At 43.5% G+C, this 25,996-nt stretch overlaps 2 protein-coding genes across 7 annotated transcripts in view; one reads left to right on the forward strand and one right to left on the reverse strand.

Moving 5' to 3' along the window:
• ADAM22 (ADAM metallopeptidase domain 22) overlaps positions 1–25,996 on the forward strand; it is a 419,533-nt gene that overhangs the window by 238,555 nt on the left and 154,982 nt on the right. The window lies entirely within an intron of this gene.
• Positions 533–24,954, reverse strand: CLDN12 (claudin 12). The gene is made up of 2 exons (XM_073629699.1): positions 24,819–24,954; positions 533–1,741 (listed from the first exon to the last, which is right to left on the reverse strand). The coding sequence occupies exon 2, from the start codon at positions 1,721–1,723 to the stop codon at positions 986–988; it is 738 nt and encodes a 245-aa protein (XP_073485800.1). The 5' UTR covers positions 1,724–1,741; positions 24,819–24,954; the 3' UTR covers positions 533–985.

The raw sequence follows: 25,996 nt of genomic DNA on the forward strand, positions 1-25,996 counted from the left end.
AACAGGAAGTGGGAGAACATCCTTAGACAGCTGTTCCCAACTGAAGTGCTTCCTATCAATTCCTGTTGTACTGACAACTTGGATTTCCCATATTTTTCCAGTCCCGGCCACAATGATCACCTTACCATGAGGTCTCCAAACTTTCTACACAAAGGCCAAGTTTACTATCCTGTAGACTTTAGGCGGGCCGGACTGTTGCCATTAGGAGTAGAAAATGCCCCTTCCTCCATGGGACTAAACAATGCCTCAGGCTTGGTGGTCAGTGACAGAAAAAAAAAAAAAAAAAATTCCATAATGCCCATGGTCAGTAGAATGAGGAGGAGGAGGAATTATGCCCTAATAGTGCCCCAAGAGCCAGATAAAGTCTAGCAAAGGGCCACAGTTTGAAGACCACTGACCTGGACAAATAATGAATCTCCCCAAACAAGGACACAGCAATAAAAACCTAACTTTTCAACCTTTCTCTGCTATATCCAAAACCAAAAAAGTTTTGGCTTTTAGATTAATACATAAGTAAAAACAATGAAAGTGATTGTTTTAGAAAACATTTAAAAGGCAACACAACCAATACAAAAAGTACAATGCCAAAAATATACATACTAATCACCATTATAGATATTAGTTGAAAGGAACAAATTTATCAGTTATTTCAGCTTTAGGTTGGTACCAGGATGACCTATTCTCTGTTTTTCTCTCTCGGGAACTCAAGTGGTGGGACAGACCATCTACTCTCTTTGATTTAATGTAACTTAAAAAACCACCACAGAGAACTTGAGACCTCCTCAGTATGACATTGGAACTGACCAGGGAACTTGAGGGCTCATATTTCACTACAAGAGATCCCAAAAGATGAGGAGATTGTGAACAATTCAACAACTTTAACGTAAACCAGAAATATTGTTTCGGGTTGGATAACCCTTTAAATCACCACTGTACAACTACTTAGGTGGGAGATAAAAGTTCAGAATTAAATTGCACAGCCAATCTATGTAGTGTGAGTAACCACAGGAATGTCTATCTCTATGGCCGACATACGGGACCGCGCCGAATATGATGGCTGAACGTAGCTGTGCATGCTGGGTACATGGGAATACAATGGCTGCCAAAATGGCGATGGCAAGGACTTGCAGGCACAATACCACAAAAACAGTAACAGGGCAGTGAGGAACATCCCGCCAGAGCTGCCTATGGCAACAAACACTGCAATGTCATAGTTGAACAGAGACCCGTATTTCCTGTTCAACACGTTGGTGTAAAATATGGACCAGATCGATGGAGTCAGGCTAATGACACCAGCTAGGATATACAGCAAGCCTGCCACAAGATGGCAACCAGAGCTGTTGACGAGACACTTGGCAATTTTTAGGTTCGGCACATTGGAGGTGAAGGTGGTGTTGCATATTCCGGTTAGGCACAGGATGAGGGCAGAGCCAGCGGTCAAGATGCTAAAGGGAAGAGCAAACTGTAGAACGCGGATGTCCAGCTGGTCCACACTGGCGTACCACTCGGTGTCGTACATCAGGCATTCCCTGCTCCACTCTTCCCGTGTGCACTTCACCCAGAGTCCGATGCTGACTGTCAAGTTCTTCTCATTGCGATTATAAGTGTACAGTCTCATCTGCCGCCACTGGGGTAGCAGGGTGGCAGCGAACAGGCCTGAGATGGAGGCAGTGCCACAGACAAAGGCCAGCAGGGTCACGGCATGCACTTCCTGGCAGCCCATTATCTTCGATCATGGAACCTGGTGGAAAATAGAATACAGAACAAGTTTAAAATGAGAGCAAAGTGTAGGTGTAGCCAAAACTTTGTTTTAGTTTCCGCATGTGGAAGGGTTAGAACCCCCTGTAAAAAAAAAAAAAATTTTTTTTTTTTTTTTATGTCTATGTCTCCACTGGGAAGATTCAATCACTCCATTTGTCCTGCTAATCATGGTTGCTAGTAAAGAAAGTGGTGGGTAAATAAAAAAAGTTTGCTGCACACAGTAGAGGTCATCCAATAAAAGTCCTTTATTCATTAAATGTGGAACAAACAGCACCAAGATGTAGCATACAGTTGACGCATTTCATACAAAAAAAAAAAAAAGTGCTTAATCATAACAATTATGATTAAGCACTTTTTTTGTGTGAAACGCATCAACTGTATGCTACATCCTGGTGCCGTTTATCCCATATTTTAAGAATAAAGGACTTTTATTGGATGACATCTGTGTGCAGCCAACTTTCATTGTCCCATGTTCTGTCCAGGAAGGAATGTCCCCTTCCTTTCTAAAGAACTCGGAAAACAGACAGCCATTTCCCACTTCATTCAAAACATACAAAGTTTTGGCTTTATATACATTTAAAAACAGACCAAAAAGAGCAAACAGACATTCTTAGGGTTCACATACAGTTAAAGCTCAACTGTCAGCAAGCTATAGAGAAGGAACCTTGCTCTTTGTGTGGAACCAGTTGTCTTTTTTGCAGAGGTCCAGCACGCCTACATGCAATGTCAAAGCTAGGGCTCGCCATTCAGCAAAGACCTTACTCCTTAATGATTGAAGGGCTCTAGCTCTGACTCAACATGGGGCATCGAACTTCAGAGAGACCACTGCTTCCATACAGAGAGCAAGGGTCCTTCTCTGCAGCATGCTGGCAGGCGACAGACCTTTCTACTCAGGATGTGGCAGCTTCTGAAGAAAAACTGTAAAGCCGGCTGTAGATAGATCAAATCTTGGTCAGTTCAGTAGGGACCGGCCAAGATTCCACCTAATTATTGACAGGCTCATCGTACTGAAGTCAATCCATCAATACACTTCAGTACAACCAACCAGTCAGTTTTTTTCTCCCCATGGGATCACTGCAAGCTAGTGACTATTGTATTCTGCCAGTAGGGAAGACTCCCCACCGGCAGAACACAATAGCGATGCGGGAGGTGCAAGACATCTAGACAAACAGGTGTATAACATCTTAATCGACCCGTAGGATTATACAATTTTCTTTCCTTCTACCATGGGTGGAAGGAAAGAAAATTGCTCGATTTCCCCATCAAACACTGACTGTAGTTTTGGAAAGACAAAAAAAACTGCATAATCTTTGAGCCGATTTGGACTTTATACACTATTGGTGTTGATGTTCATTGAAGGCTTTTGGTGAATTTAAACAAAGTTTAGCTGGGCTTTAAACATCTAGTCATATTATAAATTCAAAGACTTGTATTGTTCTCTGGACATCACATAACATGTGCAAACTGGTATATTTATACTGCAATACATGGCAACCGTTTTCCCTGCCAAAATATATGTAATTCAGTACAGCCAGTATCACACTTCACCAATGCCAAAAACACCACGCTGCCAGGTAAAGCCTCAATTTTCTGCCTCAGCCTCCTATTTAGCCTCCCTCCTTGACATTGTGTGTGTGTGTTCTGGTGAGACTTGCTTAAAAAGGAACTTTACTAATTTAAACCCCTTCACGCGACTGTACGCAAGTATTCGGCCTCACGGCAGGTGGGCCTTGGCGCCGAGCAGCCACATATTTGCATATCACACTGCAGACACAGCTGTGCCGAGTGCACGCTCCCAGCACAGTTACCGGAGGCCAACGGAAAGCTTTCCAATCATGTGACCGTCGTGACAACCAATCCTAGTGGTCACATGACCATAAACCCTACCCCCAAGCATTAGAAACCCCTTAAAGGATCAGTAGGCGCCGGTGTTCTGTCAAATTGGCCAACTTGTCAAACTATAACCACCTCACTTGGTTTCTTTAAAACCATCAGTAATTGGAGATTAAGACAAATTGCTGTTTGGACACAACACTGGCAACCAAATACAGTCTGTTACAGGAAGATTTTGCTGTTGACACCACAGCGGCTAACTAAGACAAAGTGGTCATTGCCCCGGAGGCGGCCAACTTGTTGTTTAGTATGGGAGCCAGTAACAATCATCAATCATAATATCATGCAGCGGACTTTATCTAGTTGCCAGTGTTGTGTCCAAACAACATATTTGTCAAAATCTCCAATTACTGATGGTTTAAAGAAACCGGAAGTAAGGTGGTTGGAGTTTCTGACGAGTTGGCTAATTTGACAGAACACTGGCTCAAAGGTGTTTAAAAAAAAAAAAATTCACTTGCTATAAATACTGTAGTTGCGGACTTTTAAAAATCAGGGAGAAATCACAGCTGGCTCCCCGCTTGCACATGTGTGAGATCACGCAGTGTAGGGAGACCTGTCCTGCAACCTCCTGGGATGTGACCCAAGAGGCTGCAGATGGAACGAGTGATGTCATTCTCCCCTAGGCAAGAACTGAGGAAGCGGGAGCAGACACTGACCAAAAAAAAAAAAATTAAAATAAAAAAGGAAAACCCCAAAAACAAAACAAACAAAAAAAAAAACCCTCAAATGCATTAGGGCCTGGGGTGGGTGGGAGGATAAGATCATCTTTTACTTTAAAGTTTGAATTTCTCTTTGGTCACCAAGATCAGAGCAAAAAAATATCATTAAACAAAATAGAATTACATTTAGAGAGGACACAATGCAAAATTTGGAGGTTCCAACTCCTTCCTAGCGCTAAAAAAAGGGAAAAGTTTTGGCTACACACACCGTAACAGAAATGACAAATCTTTTAATAGGTGAACATTACTTGTATAATTATCCCAATTGTGCATTTCGCTGTCAGGCCAGAGATTTTTATATCACCAACAGATAGTCTAGCACTACATTCTGTGCCAGACTAACGCTCTGCAGCTGTCGGTGTGTTGGGAAAGCCCGAGCTGCGGGTGCGATCGCGTAGTCGCACCTTGTTCTCACCCACACATTTCTTCTCATCCAAGGTTTTATATTGGATTTTTATGGTGTGCTAAAGTGACATGAAGGTCAACGTAAAATCAACATTCTAGTTATAGGCAGGAAACCTTAGACATATAGTCATAGCATTTGGAAAAATTAAAGTATACAAAATGTTTTTACAGCTATGAAAATACCTTATCAGAGCCCAGTCACAGTTTGGCATTTCATGTAAATATGTAAATCTACCTATAGACACCATTCCATTGCCAGATCATACACAGACTGTCTGCTCAACAATCTACTGGGGAGAAACGATCACATAAAACATACCCAATTAGAGGGAGTATGTAGTCGGCGTAGGTTTGTGTCTATGGAGAGGGAACAAAGATGGCTAAGCAGCCATCTCCATCCTCTCCAATGACAGGTCCGGAATGTCCCAGATAGGAAAGATCCTTAAAGTGGAACTTTAGTCAAAAACTGAAGTCCTGCTAGATCACTTCAGTCTGGCCCATTTCGCAGGTATAGCCATGTAAAACATTAAATATAACTATCTATACGGTTTAAAACCCAGTAATACTTGGTTTCACTCTGCACATGCTCAGTGGCTCTCCATTTTAGGCATATGTAGGCACTGCTGACAGCCTTAAAGCAGAGTTCCACCCAAAAGCTGAAGCTCCACTTGTTCACACCCTCCCCTAAAAACCAGGTACCCACTCCCAATTACGTGAAAGATCGCCACATCATTGTGCGGCCATCTACAAAACTTCTGCCCCCCCCCTCCCCCGCTGCCTTCTGGGAGACACACACAAGTCCCAGAAGACAGCGGGACCATTCAGAAAGCGCAGCATGACTTGCACATGCGCAATAGGAAACCACAAGGCTTCACTTCCTGTTTCCCTTAGTAAGGATACCGGCGCCTGCACCCAGAGCCGAATGACCGGTGGGCTCGGAGTGCCAACATCATGGGCTCCTTGGACAGGTTCCTTATGTTTAAAGTCAGCAGCTACAGTATTTGTAGCTGCTGACTTTTAAATTTTTCACCCAGGCTGGAACTCTGCTTTCAGACCCCTTTCACACTGGGGCGCTTTAGCGCTGAAAATAGCGCCTGTAAAGTGCTTCTCATGCCTCCCCACTGTGAAAATCTGAGTGCTTTCACACTGGGGTGGAGCGCCTGCAGGACAGGAAAAAAAGATCCTGCAAGCAGCATCTTTGGGGCGGTGCGGGAGCGGTGTATACACCTCTCCCAAAATGTCCTGTCCATTGAAATGAATGGGCAGAGCTTCGGCAGCGCCACAACATGGGCGCTTTTAACCCCTTCTTAGGCGTTAGCGGGGTGCTTTTAATGCCGCCATAACAGCGGTAATGCGCCGCTAAATTACCAGCGCTTTACCGATAACCCCGGCACCGCCCCGGTGTGAAAGTAGCCTAAAGCAGAATTAAACCCTCCTATCCTTTAAAGCCAAGGATGGTGCTTCTGTTTGATCTGCAACTGCCATGGTAGACATGTGATCAGTTATGACACCAGCCATTTGATGGTTTGACAGTTTGGTCGAGGACACAAGCAAATGTGACAGTTAGCAATCCCTGCGTTTCCTCAGATTTGGCGACCCGTCAGAATTTGTAACAGAAGTGACGTTCCGTCGCCGCCATCTTTCTACACCTTGCTCTCGTCCACAGTAAGGATACACTGAGAAGGGGGCAAGCGGACATCTTGTTACACCCACCAGAGTTTTGCATTTCACACTTATTTTTAACAGTAAGCGGAGCTTACCTGTGAGATCAGCAGGCGTGCCGCTGCTTTTAAAATTTAACATCTAAACAGTCTGTCGGATTTCTAAATACTGTATTTCACCTTCTAAGCTCCGTTTACTGTTAAAAATAAGCGTGAAATTCAAAACTCCCCTGGGTATAACAAGATGTCCCTTCTCAGTGTATCCTTTTTTTCTCACAAGAAAATTCTCAGTGTATCCTTACTGTGGAGGAGTGTAGCGTGTAGCAAGATGGCAGCGACGGAACGTCACTTCCGTTACAAAATCTGATGGGTCGCTTAATCTGACGAAACACCGGCATTCCAGGAATGGAACCATTTTTTTAAACCGCTAAATCGATGGGTTTAATTCCACTTTATGATTTACTGCTCTTTGGGGGCTCTGGGCTTCAGCAAAATGGCAGCCTCCAGCAAGAAGTAAGTTGTTATGGGTAAAGTTCTGCACACGGGCCGAATGTCAGATGACATCGGTCGGTTAAAAAAAAAAAAAAAAAAAAAAAACAAACACACACACACAACACGTCCGACATTTGACCCAGGTGCATGGCAGCCAGTCCAACAGAAGCTGGCCACTCAGCTGGCTTCTGTCGGATGAACATGCTGGAAAACCAGCAGCCGACCTCCTCTGAGAGCGCCGTCCCCCTGTCACAACACAAAAGCTCAGTAGGGGAGATCGCTGTACTAACATCGGATCATTAGTACAGCTGGCCTGACCTGAGCTGTGAAGTTTTTTTTTCTGCTCAACCCGCTGCGGATTGAATGAAAAAAAAACAAAAAACTGATAGTGTGTACTAGGCTCAAAGGAGGATCTTCACCCCATTGATGACTTTCCATGATTTTCTTGCCACCACCCCCTTTTAACAAATCGGATAATTATTTTTTTTTGGGGGGGGGGGTAGGTAGTTTTTTTAGAGGGCACTTTCACAATTCCCCCCCCCCCCCCCCCCCCCCCCCCGGGCTGAAGCCTCCTGATACTGATCCCAGGAGGTTCTGGGTCAAGTTCTGTCATACTGGGAAGTCGTGTCATCAGGGGACAGTGTAGAGAACCAAAAAAAAAAAAAAGAAAAAGAAAGACTGCCAGCCTCCTAATGGACATCAGAAGAGAGGATTCTGGATTTATATTTGTTAAAAAAATAAAAATATAAAAAGGATTGCTGGGCTGGTAAGTATGCTTTTTAAGGGCAACTCAGTAAAAGGGGCAAAAAATAAAAATAAAGGGGAAAGGGTGCGAGTGAAGCTCCTCTTTAAAAAATTTACAGTGTTGGATGTAAACAGCGGAACTGTGACCTTTGGAATGAGATAAGTAAGCATCTGTAGGGGGAGGGTGGATTAGGTTAGGGTCAGGGAAAAGGATCCAAAAAAAAAAAGAGAAGAAGATGGTAAGTGCCCTTTGTTTCAAAGCCTTTGAGCCTAGGTTCACATTGGTACAATTTGGCATGTCAAATCGCAAGCCAAATCGGCGGCTATTGCCGGCAGTGGCACCGTCCGAATCGCCCTGTGCTCCTTCATCTAGAGTGGAGTAGGGTTGCCACCTCATCCCTTTAAACAGGCCAATTAAAAGCAGATAAGGCATTGAGTTTAATTACCACCTTAATCAGCCACAGAACCTGTGTAATTAATATGTGTTCAGGTTTAAAGCGATGAGGTGGCAACCCTAGAGTGGAGGCAATCTAATACAGGAGGTGTGTTAAGGGCCAGATCACCAGGTGAAAATAGAGGGGGAAAAAGGCCTTAAAAAAGAAAACGAATGCAGCGACCGCAACGATCAATAAGCTGCAATATATTGTATTTTTGGTTTTCGGTTTAATACGGTTTTAGGTTAGGTTCAAATCTGTGCATGTGGTGCTGCTGCAGGACCCGCAAAAATACCAGCAGGCGCAACCACCCACACAGAGAAAATGTGGGACCCACGGGCAGTTGGCATTAATCCTAATGGCATGCCACCTGCTCTGGAAATCACAACAGTACCGGAAACAGAGATTCCCGTGTGGGCTACAATTTCAAAAATAGTGCAGGGACTTCTTTCCTGCATGTCGCGGGGCATGGCAGCCCATTCGAATGTATAGGCTTTTGTGACTGCGCAAACCGTGACCCTCTTGGTCGCAGAGGTGTGAACTTAGCCTTAAATGCAGCCTGTGCATTATATGCAATGCTACAGAAGACTGTTGTAGACTGAGGACCTACTAGAGGAAATGGTCAGATTGAAGCATGCTGTAGGACAGTGGTCTCCAAACTGCAGCCCTGGGGCCCTTTGCTTGCCTTTATCAGGCCTTTGAGACACTAGTCCTCTCACACCAATGACGGGGCATCATTCCTCCCATTGACGGGGCATCGTTCCTTCCACTGACGCCAATCATTCCTCCCACTGACGCCAATGACGGGGCATCATTCCTCCCATTGACGGGGCATCGTTCCTTCCACTGATGCCAATGACGGGGCAATCATTCCTCCCACTGACGCCAATCATTCCTCCCACTGACGTCAATGATGGGGCAATCATTCATCCCACTGACGGGGCAATCATTCCTGCCAATGACGGGGCAATCATTCCTGCCAATGACGCCATCGATGGGACATTTTGTCTGGCCCTCCTAAATTCTGAAAGAGAATAATCTGGCCCTTTATTTATAAAGTTTAGAGACCTCTGCTGTAGGAGACAGTCAGAGACATGTTACATGAGACTGCTGGAGACCTTACTGGTGGAGCCCTCGGTGTTCACACTGCAGACACCCCCCGTAGCCCTCAAGCTGTGGGTTGGGCACCACTAGGCTTTTATAGCTCATTCATTTCATCTAAACTAATAATAAAATTCCATCTAGAGTTGGTCTTTAAAAATCGGCGTTCTGGAAAGCCTGTGGGGTCATGTCTGGCTGCTTTGCTCCCCCCCCCCCCCCCGCCTCATCATTTTCTCATTGTGATAAATGAATAGAGCTGTGATCAGTACAGTGTACCCAACGGATCAGCGGGGGGACCTGGCATTCTGCAAGGTGAAAGCATTCACCAATTACACGGCACTTACATCCAGCGAGAACACTGTGTGGGTGGCTTGTGCCGCTATTGTGCTATTTTCGAGCCTTGACAGACAATACAGTCCTCCACAATTTGCTTTTCTGCCGGAAACACTGAAGGCAAGCAGACCTTTTAGGATGCATTAATTTTAAACGGATTTAGATTCGAGACCGCTCCAACAATTTACAACTATTCCCTTTAAAGTAAACCCGTCGTTGGATTCAGGGCTCAGTCACACTTGTGCGTTGAAAATACAATACACCTAAAGTATATGTGTCGCCATTTATTGTATAGTAGAGCCCAACATACATGCCATGCGTTGTGGTGGGTGCGTTTTTAAAGGGTCATTCACTTTTTTTCCACCTGCTGTGGTGCAATCATTATTAATGAGCTGCTTTAATGCAACGCACATCACCACGTGCCATAATACGCATTAATGCACTACAATGCTGTGTGAATGGAGCCTAAAGCAAACCTGTTTTGAGGAAACGTGTTGGCTGCTGTGGGTGATGTCTTTAGAAAATGCAAGTTGCCTGGCTTCACAGACGTCATTACTTTTTGGCTGGAGCTGGGCTTTAGGCCTGATTCACACCTATGCATTTTCTGTGCTTTTTGCATCTTGCAGATTTGCACTACAGTCCATTTAACATGGTATCCTATGGAACACGTTCTGTAGTGCAAATCTGCAAAATGCACAATAAATGCATAGGTGTGAACCAGGCCTTTCCACACCCTCAATCAACATTATTTTTAATCCTCATGCTGCTAGCATTAGTAAATAGCAGGGTGGGTTTGATTTAAATCATAATTTTTAAAGAGCAACTGTCATCTGTCCTGCAGCGGCTCCTCCTCTGAACGGCTGTTGACTCGCCAACAGTCCCATTCACTTTAATGGGATGGTTGGTGATGCGGCAGTGACACAACAAGATGAAGGACGTGGAGGCAGCAGGTGAGTGGATGCCCGCTAACAGGCGCTGCCATGATGGATCTGAAATGACAGGTGCTCTTTAAATGTAAGGCCTCATTCTTGCTGGAAGTTAGAATCTTTAATATTTGCAAACCAAATGAGGGTTTCCTATTTAGAATAATAAAGCGGTCAGGTTAGTAAAACATCGATATCAGAGTAGATTTTAGCTTAAAGCAGAGTTCCAGGCTTTTTTCAGTTTATTAAAAGTCAGCAGCAAAAAAAAAAAAAAAAAAAAAAAAAAAAGTGTAGCTGCTGACTTTTAATAAACAGACACTCACCTGTCCTACGGTCCAGCGATGCGGCCGCCCAAAGCCTCGCTCCTCCCACCTCCTGTCTGCGGCGCCGCCATAGAAACTGTGGGCACCCGGCCATGACAGCTTGCGGCCTCACGGCTGGGTGCGCACTGCGCATGCGCGAGTCGTGCTGCGCTCTCCGAGTGGACAGGCAATCTTCTGGGACCTGTGACGTGTCCCAGTAGATTGCCGAGAAGGAGGGGCCGCCTAGGGGGAGAAGGAGGAGTCACCTAGACAGCCTGAAGTCAGAAGCAGGAAATGGGACAGGAAGTCCCTCTTAAAACTAGGCGCCCTCTCCCCCCCCCCCCCAAAAAAAAATTTACATGCCAAATGTGGCATGTAAGGGGGCGAGGAGTGCTTAAAACAGAAGTTCCAATTTTGGGTGGAACTCCGCTGTAACAGGTTAATCACACATAGTTGGAGAACTACTCAAATTCCTTTTTTTAATTAAAACAATAACATTGCCAGTGCATGTTATCTCAGCTTGCAGAGCTTGGATTTATTGAATGAGTTTACCAAAAAATTTAAAGATTGCAGAATAGACAGCCTCATGCTACATAACTAAGCTCCATTTCATGCTGAATAAATAAAAGTTTTATATTTATGATAAATTAATAAGATCTTTAGATAGATTTTTACTCCAAAAGCATTTCATTAAAAATAAATTTGATTAAAAAAAAAATCCAACTGAAATGAAAGAAAATCCAATTTAAAAAAATCCAATATATTTATTTTTAAATCATTGATTTTTATCCACCCTGGTAAATATATAGGAAAGTACTGTTTACTTTTTTGTTTTACAATCCTTCGGTTACTTCCCCGTTTCTTGCTTAGGTAAATGATGTCATACATCCCAGGAGTCTTCAGGAGAGGAGGAGGAGTTTTCTCAGCTAAGCACATCTCCTGCATGCATGCTTGAGCAAAGGGCAGATGGATTCCAGGAAGTAAATGCTACATGAATCATCTGCCTCCACTCAGACCCGGTTCACACAGGGGCAACTTGTCAGGCGACTTAGCCGCCTGACAAGTCGCGTTCCGTTCTGTACAATGGAACCGTTCTCATAGGAGTGACTCGAGTCGCTCCGACTTAGAAAAAGGTTCCTGTACTACTTTTGGGGCGACTTGCATTGACTTCTATACAGAAGTCATTTTGCAAGTCGCCGCTGAAGTCGTGTGCAGGTCGCCTTTGTGAGTCGCGCCGCCCCTGTGTGAACCGGCTCTCAGGGTGGCCACAGCCAGAAATGCAAGGAGGGTGCTTTTCAAAGAGATTTCTCAGCAAAAATAATAATACAGACATGGATAGATGGGGGAGTTTGCTTTGATTTAAATAGTGTTTATGGGGCTCTGATGCAGTGAAGATCCACTTTAAAAGACCCGACTTCTGAGCCAATATTAAACAGGAGCTCCAGTCTCCCCCCCAAAAAGTTACAATTCAGCAGCTCCAAGTACTGTATCTGCAGACTTTTAATATAAGGACACTTACCTGTCCTGGGATCCAGCGATATCCTCACATGAGCGGATTCTTCAATCAGCTTCGGGCCGCTGCATCTTAAGCCTTACGACTTCACAGCCGCCCCCCCTCACAAAAAGTGCCAAATGTGGGGAGGATTCAGACCAGCGCAAGTTCCCCTTTTTGGGTGAAGTTCCGCTTTAAGCACCACCATAAATACTTTACTGCACGGAGAGAGGGCGAATGTGCGCTTCAAAGGCAGTTTCTCACGGTAATCATGGCGTGTTAATTAGAATTTTACATGGCTTTGTGTAATGAGAGCTCTGCTCTATCTGGCAGCGGGTCAATCAATCAGCATCATACGTTGGCGGTAATAAGACCGTGAGTCAAGGATGAATACATCACATCAGTATTACTTGCCACATGCTGGATCTTGCACTGAAATAATAATTATGGAGTGTTAAAAGGCATGGGTGACATTTTCCCAGAAATCTCTAGAAAGGCCATAATTAATGGGAGGCCGTTCAAGAAAAAATTAAATAAATAAATAAATCATTTATATATTTGCTTTAGAAAAAATCTAAACCCAAGCTGGGTGACATTTATCTTGCTAATGCGTGCACGGCGGGTGGGCTTTAACGCCGAGCGGCCTCATATAGGCGGCCCTATGTAAACATAAAACTGCGCGCTCCCAGCATAGTCACTGGCTAAGACCGGAAAGCACCTGATGCACACTTGCGATCAGAAGCTTTTCAATTATATGACAGCCAATCGCAGCAGTCACGTGACCTGAATGCCTGCCTCTCAGCACCTTGAAGTTCTTAAAGGTCTGGGAGACGGCGGGAATAATAAAATACCATTTTCCTTTTTTGGTGCATCTGATAGTAACAGCAGACCGTGCCTGAGCAATGTGTGTCAACACAGCTACTTGTAGTCTCCACCAGGGGCGCATGTGAGACGGAGACAATGCAAGAGCATGACAGGTGTCACCCCCCTAAGAGCCCTTGCACACTGGGGCGGTTTGCAGGCGCTATTGCGCTAATAATAGCACCTGCAAACCGCCCCGAAAGTGCCGCTGCTGTCATCCCAGTATGAAAGCCCCGAGGGCTTGCACACTGGAGCGATGCGCTGGCAGGACGGTAAAAAAAGTCCTGCCAGCAGCATCTTCGGAGCGGTGAAGGAGCGGTGTGTATACCGCTCCTGCCCATTGAAATCAATGGGACGGCGCGGCTATACCGCCGGCAATGCGCCTCTGCAGAGGCGCTTTGCGGTGGTATTTAACCCTTTCTCGGCCGCTAGCGGGGGGGTAAAACCGCCCCCGCTAGCGGCCGCATACCGACGGTAAAACGCCGCTAATAATAGCGGCGTTTTACCGCCGACGCCGCCCCCCGCCCCAGTGTGCAAGGGCTCTTAGAGCCCTTGCACACTGGGGCGGGCGGCGTCAGCGGTAAAGCGCCGCTATTGTAAGCAGCCGAGAAATGGTTAAAAACCACCGCAAAGCGCCTCTGCTGAGGCGCTTTGCCGGCGGTATAGCTGCGCCGTCCCATTGATTTCAATGTGAAGGAGCGGTATACACTCCGCTCCTTCACCGCTCCGAAGATGCTGCTAGCAGGACTTTTTTTACCGTCCTGCCAGCACATCGCTCCAGTATGAAAGCCCTTGGGGCTTTGACACTGGATACAAAGCAGCGGCACTTTCGGGTCGGTTTGCAGGCGCTATTATTAGCGCAATAGCGCCTGCAAACCGCCCCAGTGTGAAAGGACCCTAACAGGAAGTGCCGGCACTAGGGCCTTTGTGGCAGGATCACCAGGTTGTATTTTAAAAGACGGCAAACAATGTTTTTAAAATTACATTAAGGCAATAAAGCTTAATTATGAGATTTTAGAAATGTGGTTTAGATCTACATTTTCTATCACTTCGGTGTACTGATGGTAAAACTACAACAAATTCTTCCTGTGGATTACTTATTTTAATTGCAGAAGTAAATCAGATTAAAAATAATAAGCCAAAGTAAAAGACCTATATAAGGAAGTGTCAGGAGATGTAAATAAATGTAAAATATAAAAATTGGATCTATTTATATTTCAATGCTATTTAAAATAGTCACCATTGGATTAAGGATAAGTCTTCTCGACTGGGACACAGAGAACAATAAATAACCGGGATTCTAACCCTTCTGTTCTCTGCTCGGGGAGCACTGGGAACTGAGCAATCAGCGGTGCCTGATCACTCAGTTCTCAGCCTTAGAGCCAGCGGGGGACCAATGCTGCATCCACCTAGGTAAGCATGATCCTAAAAAAATAAATAAATAAATTAAAAAAAAAGGAGGGGAAGACTCCTGGGATGTGGGAGATTATTTTGGCCCAGGAAGGAGAGAAAGAAAGGAAGAAGAGAAAGAGAGAAAAAAAGAAAGAGAAAAAAAAAAAAAAAAAGAAGAAGAAAAAAGAAAAAAGGAAAAAGAAAAAAAGAAAAAGAAAGAGTAAATATAATATACCATCCTATCTGTTTATTAATGCTAGCAGCATAAGGATTAAAAATAGTTAAAGTGTTTGTAAAGTCAGAGGTTTTTTTTATCTTAATGCATTCTAAGCATTAAAATAAAAATGCTTCTGTGTGCAGCAGCTCCCCCTAATACTTACCTGAGCTCCGTCTTGATCCAGGGATGTTGCAGGAATGTCTCAGCTGCCCTGGACTCTCCCTCCCCATTGGCCGAGACGGCAGCACGGCGCCATTGGCTCCTGCTATGGTCAATCAAAGTCAGTGAAGGGGGGTCCAAACTGTGTCTGAATGGACACACAGAGCAGCAGCTCGGGTGCCCCTATAGCAAGCTGCTTGCTGTGGGGGCACTTAGCAGGAGGGAGGTGCCAAGAGCGCTGGCGGGGGGACCCGAGAAGAAAAAAAACACTGCACAAAGCAGGTAAGTATGACATGTTTGTTATTTTTAAAGAAAAAAAAAACAGACTTTATAATCACTTTAATGGTGACTGTGAGAGTTTAGTTCCTCTTAAATAAGAGCGGAGCTGTTTTTGGGGGGGGGGGGGAGAAAAAAAATACCCTCAACCTCTGGTATTCTAGGTGCAGAGTTTTAGGTTTTTCGATGAAATTGGTTTTCTTCTTACAATCTGTCTGGACCTGCCCTGATGGTTACCAATTCGTTCCTGGTCGCCGAGGACACATTTGTTTTACCTTCATCTGAGCTCTATGTAATCCCCTGCAGTAGGATAAGATACAGCTGCACAGGGTCAGTAGAAGTGCACCAGACCCCGGCATTAATGTGACCTCTGCACAACAGTGTATTCCAGCATTATCAGCAGATGTGTTCCAGGATCACCAGACTACAGACAAAAGAGAGAACAGTAGTGGCTTATCACAGAGCAACAAATGTCTGAACACTTCAGCAGGGAGGTTTTGCCAGTTCACATCTATGCTTTGTGGTTCGCTAAAACCCTTCTGTGTTGAGATGCACTGTCATGGTGCACCGGGGTCTCTCTCTCTGACTAGCGACTAGCTGAAAACACACTAGAATGAACCAAAAAAAAAAAAAAATATAATAATAATAATATCACAGGACTCGTTTTTAAAATTGGAACAGATTCGCTCTGCACATATGTGAACGGCCTCCACTGAAAGTCATTATTTCACATGTCCTGGGATTCCATACATTCTGGAACCCATCAAAAATGGCATCCGTGTGAACCAGAGCTAAATGTTCAGAGAATTCTTTCTGCGGATTTACAGAAGACAGATCTCTGCACTGTATAGAGTTATATTGGTACATGTCATGCCGGTAGTCAACAAGCGAGCGGCTTATTCTCTGGCAGCGGGTTTTCTTTCTTTCTTGCCTTAGAAGCTGTCAGAACGGAAATCTGGAAATGGCAGCTCAGTGCGCTCAGTCCTGGCACAGTATGTGACAGATCTTCATCTGTGCACACTGACAACCCGCCACTTATTTAGTGGAGCAGAAGAGGACTTGTGTACACATTTTTTTCAAACCTACAGAAAAAAATAAAATAAATCACGTCTAAATAAAAAGGAAACCTGTGACTACCTATAGGAGTCTTGGATAAAGCTTTGGAGGCTGCTGGTGTCCAACCCAGAAGAGCGGCACTGGTCCTCATGTATTAGGATATCAAACTGTGCACTGACCAAGGGTGCTGGACACCCTTCTAAGATACCTGTATGCACTAGCCCCTTTTACTGTACTGACATCCCAGGTTAGAAAAGTGCCTATTAAATTATATAATATACTATATATAGTCTTCTGCTGGCACTTTCACACTGGTTCGCTTCAAAACCTCCAGTAAAGCATTTTTCTTAAGCTTTTCTGGCGTTGTTTTTTTTAAACGTAATTGCGCTTGAAAAACTTTAGTGTGAAGCAGCTTAAAGGCAAAATACTTTATTTTATTTTAGAACAGAGTGGAGAGGGATTAGAACATATGCCATGTTTTTATTGCTGAGTGTGTCCCCATTAGGGAGTGTCACACTCTATTTGTCCTGTTTATCATTGAACGTGAAAGTAAAAGAAAATTACAAAATTGTAGGTGGTCTCCCCAGTGGGACACAGATGACCAAAAAAAAAAAATCTGACAGGGGTTATAACCCTCCCTTACTCTATCCTAAAAGGGGAAAAGAGGAGTTTTGTCTTTTTAGTTCTTCTTTAATTAGGTCTTAGATGTTACCTATAACTGCTAGGAACATGTAAGGAAATTCACATGCTGCTATTGTATGTTGCCATGTCTCCTGTTCTGCATATTGCAGTTTGAAGCAAACCAGTGTGAAAGTGCCCCATGTTATACTTTGATAAAAAAAAACGGTTGCAATGAACCAATTGGAGTCCTTGTTTCTGTCTTCCCAGTAAATGAAAGATGAACCTTTATTGGTTGTTGCGGGCTAAGGTCACCTTTTATAAAAATTTTTTTAAAAAAGTGTACATTTATTATTTTTTTATATTACATTCTATAAGCAGTGCACCCGCGGATCAGCAGATCGCAGGTGCAATGACAGGACCCTGCAGACTCTCAGTAAACGGTCTGCCCATACCTCCAATACGGGCAGGCACTTACTGAATGGCAGGAAGCGTCAAACTACGAAGCTGCTCACCAGCGCCCTTGCAGTTCATTAAAGAGGAACTGCAGTCTGCTCACATAATCTGTAATAAAAACATCTTCGCCATTCTGGCAGAAAAAAAAAAAGTTTTACTATCCAAAGTTAATAACAAGGGCAGAAGATTTAATGGATGGAAAGATGAAAAAAAAAAAAAATGACTGAAGTTCCGCTTTAAGAACTACAATCCATCAGCCACAAAGGTTGATAGTACTTGTAGTCTAAGGCCTCATGTACACTGCTGCTGGTAAACGGACGTTCAGAGGCAGTTGGCTGCTTTTTTCAGCTGCCCCTGAACTCATCCAATGTTATCTTATGTGTAAATGTACACAGGTTCTTTTAATGTCGTTTTTAGGCAGTTGAGTTTAGAGGCCTTTTTTTGGAAAGCAAAAAAAGATTTCAGACGCTGAGTTTACAGGCATTTCAAGCGCCAAACGCTTCTAAACGCAGTAACTTGCGTTTAGCCGCCTTTCGTTTACAGGTGTTTTTCATTTTGGACATTTTGAAAAAAAGAAAAAAAAAAAAACGTTTTAAACACGTGTTACTATCTGTCAAGTTAAATCGTTCAGGAGAGGTTGTAAAAACGTCCCGTGTACATTAAGCCTTAAACTGTAAATGAATGATGCGGTTGTGTGGGCGGAGCTTCACACAGCCACGCTGTTTTAAAATTGTGAAAGCAGGTGTGGGGAGAAGATCCCCGCCCGCTGTCACAGAGCGGGATGCACAGGTGGCGGGTGAATAGGAGACTGTTACACCCTAAACATGGGTACAATATGCTCCTTAAGGTTAAAGTGTTTGTTAACCCCCCCCCCAAAGAAAGAAAATTCCGATTCTGGTCCCTTAAAGCAGATTACACAGCACAGTGCTTTGTAATCTGCCCCCCTCTAAACTGTAAAAAAAAAAAAAAAAAAAAAAAAAACCCTGAACCTGGGCACTTCCTGTATCCCCTCTCTAAACCGACCACGATAACCAGGGCAGCTTTACCCTGATCACCGTGGTCCAAGTGCCTCCCTCCTCTCTCCCTCCTCCTTCCTGCATGTCAACATCTTCTGTGTCTATCCCCCCCCCCCCCCACCGCTACTATTACAAATAAAAAAAACAATAAAAAATTGTCACATGCCAGCCCCTCTATTAGAGGCTGGCATACCACACTATCCAAGTCCTTTGTAAAAATGTGCGCCCTAAATACCTCTTTAGAGCTGCCTTCAGGCCGGTCACGTCACTCGCGGACGCTTTACAGCACCGAGAGATTGCTTCTGCGGGAGATCATGTGATCTCCCCAACTGTCGTCAAAGGGAGATCACAGCCCCTCCAGCAGAAGCAATGTCTCTGAGCTGTAAAGCGGCCGCGAGTGACGTGACCGGCCTGAAGGCAGCTCTAAAGAGGTATTTAGAGCGCTCGTTTTTACAAAGGACTTGGATAGTGTGGTTAGGTATGTCAGCCTCTAAGGAGTTAAACATTTTAACTTCTCTTTTAAAAGGTGACAGTTGAATGCGAGGCTTCTCCAAAACTTTTTGTTTTTGGTTAGAACTAGGGATGCACCGATATCAGTCGCCAACAATTATCGTCCAAAAATAAGGTTATTGGCATTTTTCCAACAGGAAAAAAAAAAAAAAAAAAAAAGTGACGGTAATGGCATGCTGCATCCTATTGACTTCAATGCAAAAAATGCCCCCCCACCCACTGGCTGCAATGCAACCCACCCAACCCCCCCCCCCCCCCCTCGCTTGACTGAATTTCAGTTTTGGTCCAGAATTTTCATTTCGGTGCACCACTAGTTAGAACCTCTGTCCCAACTTTTCCGAGATCTAAAAATCAGAAGATCCTCTCTTACTTTCCCAACTGGGGTCACCAAGGCAGGAAGTGAAATATCCTTATAGGCACACATTACATTAAAGTCCTTTTTTGTTTTTAAATACCAGACAGAAGCAAAAATAGGAATCCCAGTGTAAGCTCCAAAACACGACACTGAGCTAAGGGTTCTCTGGGTGTCTGAGCTGCCAGTCTCCAATGCTGCCACATGGGAGGGAGTCGCATGCTCCCCATACCCAGAAGTATCAGGTATTTCTATTCATTCTTGGTAGCCAAATGGGGAGGGGAGGAAAGGAGATTGTGGATGTTGGGAAGGCGGAACATTGAGCCATCCTGTTGCTTTGCTCTGCCTGAGTACAGCCCAGACTCACAAGATTCACAGCTTCAAATCCAAGTTTTAATATTCTTCGAGAAAAGAACGCTATAAAAACCCGACAGAATATCTTCTAATAAATAGCACGGCATTTTCTTGTGCATTCTATTCCCCGTGCACCTGTTTACATCTGGAATATTGCAGCTCCACATCCGCCTCTATTTTATTAAAACAAATGAATACCCAAATAGATGGAGCTATGGGACAGCATAAAGGTTTATTGGAATAGGAAAAGCAACACGCAGGCTTTTACTACAAAGAATGCCGTTTTCCCTCTTTTTATAATAGTCTCTGTACAATCATTTTGTAGAGTCATTATTGTACACTTATAATAACGAAAGCACAATATAAATCTCATAGTATTAAGGCAACTTACTAAATCTGGAGCAGATCTGTATGGCAACCAATCAGCTCCTAGCTTCAATTTGTGCAGTGAAGCTTTGAAAATGAAAGCTAGAAGATGATTGGTTGTCATGCAATGCTGCTCCAGTCTTCATGAATTCTCCCAGCAGTGTTTTTTATAATGACGAAGCAAAAACATTTCAATGTATAGTCCATTCTGTAGCCTCCCTGGCGGTATGATTATGTCAGATTTTTGCGTCTCAAAGCAGTACAATTATTTTGCTTAGAAATTTGGCGTTTTATATTGTAGGCCTGTAATTCTTAGCAATAACACACTTAAATCTGTCCACCAAGAGTCTAGTAGATATCCCGGGTATGATGAAGTTTGAAACACAAAATTATAAAATGATAAATAAATAAAAAATAATAATATAACAAAATAAATCTCCCCACAAATCACTATCGCTCAATTCTGCAAGTGTTCTAATTTACTATCGTTGTTTTCTAGCTGGTCTAAAACCACTTTTGATGTAAAGGGATGCTTTTTGGTTGCTATGGACAATCTCCAGTTTCCAGGCAAAAAAAAAAAAAAAGCACTAGGGACAAAAGGGATGTGAAATAATTTCATACAGTAATGTAATCTGTAAGATTACATTGTACTGTATGTGTTATGATTTTTCACTTTTTTGAATTTACCGCCGGGCTCCGTCCCCATGCGTCGCAATGCTCGCAGGGAACGGAGCCTGGCACACAGAGGCATCGGACGGAGGACACAGCCCACGGACACAGCGGGGGGACATCGCAGGATCCCGGGGACAAGATAAATATACCACACCAGGATCCTGCAATGCAATCCTGAGTGTGGCTCGGGGTTACCGCTAACGGTGCTGAAATTTAACCCCGAGCCACACTCGGGAAAACCACCAGGGAGGTTAACCTGCTCTGACCAACCAAAACCCCGTGTATTTCTCCAGAGTTCTAGATAGAAAAAAATAGCAAAATATGAAAAAAACAAAACAATAATATTTGGAAGGGGTGATGGGTACCAAGATCTGAGATAGTGAAAATGTTAATTATTAACATTTTGTTTGCAGGAAATCTCCCCCTGGAGTCTATATACTATTTAGGACATGACACTAAATAGGGACTGTGCAAAACTTCCCAATCTATCCCATTCGACACCAGATTTTAATGGCCTGAGGCTACCTTTTGTTTGTGCATATATTTCCCTATTATTGTACAGCATTATGGCAGATGTTGGTGCTATACAATAAATTATTATGAAGGAGAATAGCAAACACACTGACTTGAAGGCATACAGAACTTACACATCCACTAAAAATCAGTGGCTGTGATCTTACAAGGTGTAGGGCAGACCGCCCAGATCTTTTTCTTCCTCTCTTTTGAGGGCTGTGGCTTCAGAAGAGCAGAGAGAATCGAGCAAGAATCGTGAAACACTTATCAATATCGCAACCGGGAAAGAATCGCGAAAACGATTCTTGACGATTAATCGTGCAGCTCTAGTAGGGCTTAATCAATTATTTTCCTCTTTTTTTTTTTATGGGGCCCAAAAAATCCTAGATACAAGTTGACCACCCTGACGTGTCCCTGTAATCAGGGTGGTCTAGCTTTTCCAGATCTCTAAGTATTTTCTAACTGGTGACCAGAACTATCTGACCCTTCCATTTGGTTGGAAGCTGTGGTGGTAGAATCTATGGAAGCTCTTAAGTTTCTTATATTCAGAGGCCCTCGGCCCCCCCCCCCCCCCCAACCATCTGACCCCTTCAATGCTTACTACTATTGGAGAGCTTGGGGGGCTGGCCTTAGATGTGGGCACTACCCTAGAGCGCCAATTTCTCCAAATGCCCCCCTCTGGTTGAATGTTACTTTACTCCAGTTTTATAAATGATCTGAACCCATTGTATGGACTAAATATAATGTTAAAGTTGGTTTCTCAGGTTGTTGTTAATCAGAAGTTATCTTCCTTTTCTTTACTGACCATAAACTTTAATGTACCCAGTTCCCATCTGTTTACATATTATCAGCTTTCCCATGCCTTCAATACCCGGTTTCCACAAGCTAATCCAACGATTGAACAATCTGTTTTGGAAACGGTACTTCGGTCCGACTGTTCGGAGAAACCTACTTCCAGATTGTATTCTCCTTTTATTACAGTGTCTCTCCCGGTGTTAGAGGGTCTTGTGACTAGATGTCTGTGGGACATTCCTGATTTAGACAATGACGATTGTGATGATGTGTGGGATGTTCCTTTTCGATCTTCGGTCTCACTGAGAGACCGTTTGATTCAATTCAATGCATAGAGCTTATTTTATGCCATACCGACTTCACAAGACGAATCCTATGCGCTCCTCTGACTGTGGGCGGTGTGGTACGGCTCTGGGATATTTCTCACACATCTTCTGGACCTGTCCATATATTGGAGGTTGTTGGCTGGAGGTGGTAGCTTTGTTAAATTCCATCTTATACACCCCTATGCTGGTCTCTATCTCGGTATGTTTGTTGGGTTTGGTTAAGGATATCCTTCCGGTAGAGTGAACGTTCGCTAACATTACTTTGTTTTATGCTTGAAAAGATATTGCCCTGTATTGGAGGAAACCTTTTCCGCCCACCTTTTTATACTGGTTAATACCAGTTTACCACTACAATAGAGATACTTATGTGAACAGAGGTTGTCCACACAGATATGAAAAGTTTTTGGGCCAAGTGGTTGGGGGAGCCTTGGACGGCCTCCGCCAACAATATTCATTTTTAATTTCCAATATCAAATTTTTGATATGATATTGATACATATATTGTCATATAGGACTAGAAGGATTATTGAGGATATGATTTGCTAAAGATATATATGAGCTGGCAGATCATGTGGTGACTTAAAGGTCCTATGCTTTAGATACTATTTTTTTTTTACTTTGATCGCTAAACGATTGACTAGATTGGAAATTAGTAATGCAATCCTATGAGGATATGAAGGATGAATATATACTTTGATCTATGTGTATTGTGTTTTGTACTTTATCTGTATTAGTTTTGTTGATTTAAAAAAACAAAAAAAAACAAAAAATGGTTCTGTAGGCACTAAGCCTGGCAGACATCCTCCTGCCCATGCAAACTGGAGAAAATGCACTGGCTGGTCGCTTTCACTTACCGCTGAGGGATGCTAAACGCACCCCTCCCCCCCTTGTAACTAGTATTGTTAATCTTCTAGTAAAGTTTATTGACACTAAACCGGCCAGGATTCTCTTTTGTTCTACAACTCATAATGGAGAAATAAATGCTGCATTTAAAAAAGGGGATTGTCTCCACTGGCAGCAAAAAAGCGCCATTGGGGTTTAGTGTGTTTTTGTCTGACCTTGAGATGCCCACAAACAACTTTGTATAACCACGATGATGTGGTTGAGTAGCACAGTACAGACTGAAGCATTGTGGCGCATAAAAAAAAAAAAAAAAAAAAAAAAAAAAAAAGGATAGCAAAGTGGGGCAACCTTTTAACCCAAGGGTGGTCTCACACACAAAAAACAACTAAAAACAAAAAAAAAACCCCCATGCACAAAATGCAAATGTTCAATATGTGCCAGCAGTGGTGGTGACAAGCCCTTAGAATGGCTGTCGCTGAGTCTTTTCTATAAATCCACTCGTTTCCTATGTGATCCCCTCACTGATGGGAGAAAATCCGGGTGCTCTCATTTAACCCATCAATCACCACTCCATGATTGGTCGGGAAGAGCCCAGTCTGGTTCTTGGATGATTATAGTCTGTGTCTATCTATCTTAAGGACTACAAGTGTCAGCAAGCATTAGTGAACTGATATCCTCTATTCACACCTAGAGATGGATCAATAATTGTCTAACGATCCATACTATAGGACACCCCTCACTATGATCTATATAGGTAATCAATAATTAAACAACAGTATAGGACATTTCTTGCTATGATCTATACATAGTAGGTGATCCATACTATAGGACATCTGTCTCTAAGATCTATATAGGTGATCAATAAATCAATACTATAGGACATTTCCTTCTATGATCTGTATATGTGATGAATAATGAATCAATACTATAGGGCTTTCCCTCCTATGAGCTATATAGGTGATCAATACTATAGGACATTCCTTCCTATAATCTCTATAGGGGGGGAATCAATACAATAGGATATTCCTCCCTATAGTCTATATAGGTGATCAATACTATATGACATGTCTCCCTATAATTTATATAGGTGATCAATAATCAATACTATAGGTATAGGGCTTTCTCTCTTATGAGTTATATAGGTGATCAAGACTATAAGTGATCAATAATCAATACTATAAGTGATGAATAATTGATCAATACTATAGGGCTTTCCCTCCTATGAGTTGTATAGGTGATCAGTACTATAGGACATTCCATCTCTATAGATGATCAATATTAAAGGACACCCCCCCCCCTACTAACTATATAGGTGATCAATAATTGTCCATTGATTTATACTATAGGACATTCCTCTCTGTGATGATTATAGGTGATCAATAATCGATGAATACATTCCCTCCTATGACAGTGTGATGGGGGGTTATCCTATAATAATAATATATAGGGGGGTGTATAGGAGGACACCCAGTGATCTGTATATATATCTCTGTATACAGGGAATTGTCTGGCACCCCCCGGTCGGAGAAGTGCGGCAGTCTCTCTCTCCCCCTCTACAGAGCCGCTCATGAGTCACCTCTGCCGGATGATCACAGCGGAGAAGATCACACACAGCCCGATCTTCCCATATCACAACCTGTAGATCCTCCAACCAATCACCGCCCCCCTCTCCCGGCACAGAGATCAGGACACGCGCGAAGTTCCTCCCCCCCAGTGTGGAGGTCAGGCGGACATACAGTGATAACAATGATCGGAGGAGAGAAGACATTCCATACAGACCTTCCACCGCACGAGCTCCGGATCACAGCGGCGCTGGGAACTGGACTCCCACACACCGAACTGGGCATGCGCAGTACTGCCGGCAGAGAGGGGGGGGGGGCTCGGGGAATGTAGTCCGCAGGAGTTCTATGCGGCTTATGGTCTAGGTATAGATGGACTACATTTCCCACAATCCTCCGGGAGGAGCGCTGCACACAGACGAGATGGAAGTTTTTGTTGTTGTCGGTTTGGGTGCAGGTGGTGAGGGCAGGGGAGGGGCCGGGGCGTGTCCTCTTCTGTGGGATAGTAACACCTTCTTCTTCTCTATAGCAGAGGAGAGGAGCTGATGACTGTATACAAGGCTGGGCTGAGTGATTGTACACAGCGAGGGAAGGCGCTTATTAATCAGCTTCTGTATTGTTAACATTTATTATTATAATATATGAGGAGGCAGAGTCAGCATGTGTAGTTGTTGTTAACCGCTTCAGCCCCGGAAGATTTTACCCCCTTCCTGACCAGAGCACTTTTAACAATTTGGCACTGCGTCGCTTTAACTGACAATTGCGCAGTCGTGCGACGCTGTACCCAAGTGAAATTTGCGTCCTTTTTTTCCCACAAATAGAGATTTCTTTTGGTGGTATTTGATCACCTCTGCGGTTTTTATTTTTTGCGCTATAAACAAAAGAACAGCAACAAATTTGAAAAAAAGAAACACAATATCATTTACTTTTTGCTATAATAAATATCCCCATTTAAAAAAAAAAAAAATGTTCTCAGTTTAGGCCGATATACATTCTTCTACATATTTTTGGTAAAAAAAAAAATTGCAATAAGCATATATTGATTGGTTTGTGCAAAAGTTATAGTGTCTACAAAATAGGGGATAGATTTATGACATTTTGTATTATTATTTTTTTTTTTACTAGTAATGGCGGCGATCTGCGTTTTTTATCAGGACTGCGATATTGCGGCGGACAAATTCGACACTTTTGATGCATTTTTGGGACCATTCACATTTATAAAGCGATCAGTGCTATAAAAATGCACTGTAAAAATGTCACTGGCAGGTAAGGGGTTAACACTAGGGGGCGATCAAGGGATTAAGTGTGTTCCCTAGTGTGTGTTCTAACTGTAGGGGGAGGGGACTTATTAGGGGAAGAGAGAGATTGGTGTTAATACTTTGTATGAACGCACGATCA

Source organism: Aquarana catesbeiana, linkage group LG05, assembly GCF_042186555.1.
Source record: "Aquarana catesbeiana isolate 2022-GZ linkage group LG05, ASM4218655v1, whole genome shotgun sequence".
NCBI lineage: Eukaryota > Metazoa > Chordata > Amphibia > Anura > Ranidae > Aquarana > Aquarana catesbeiana.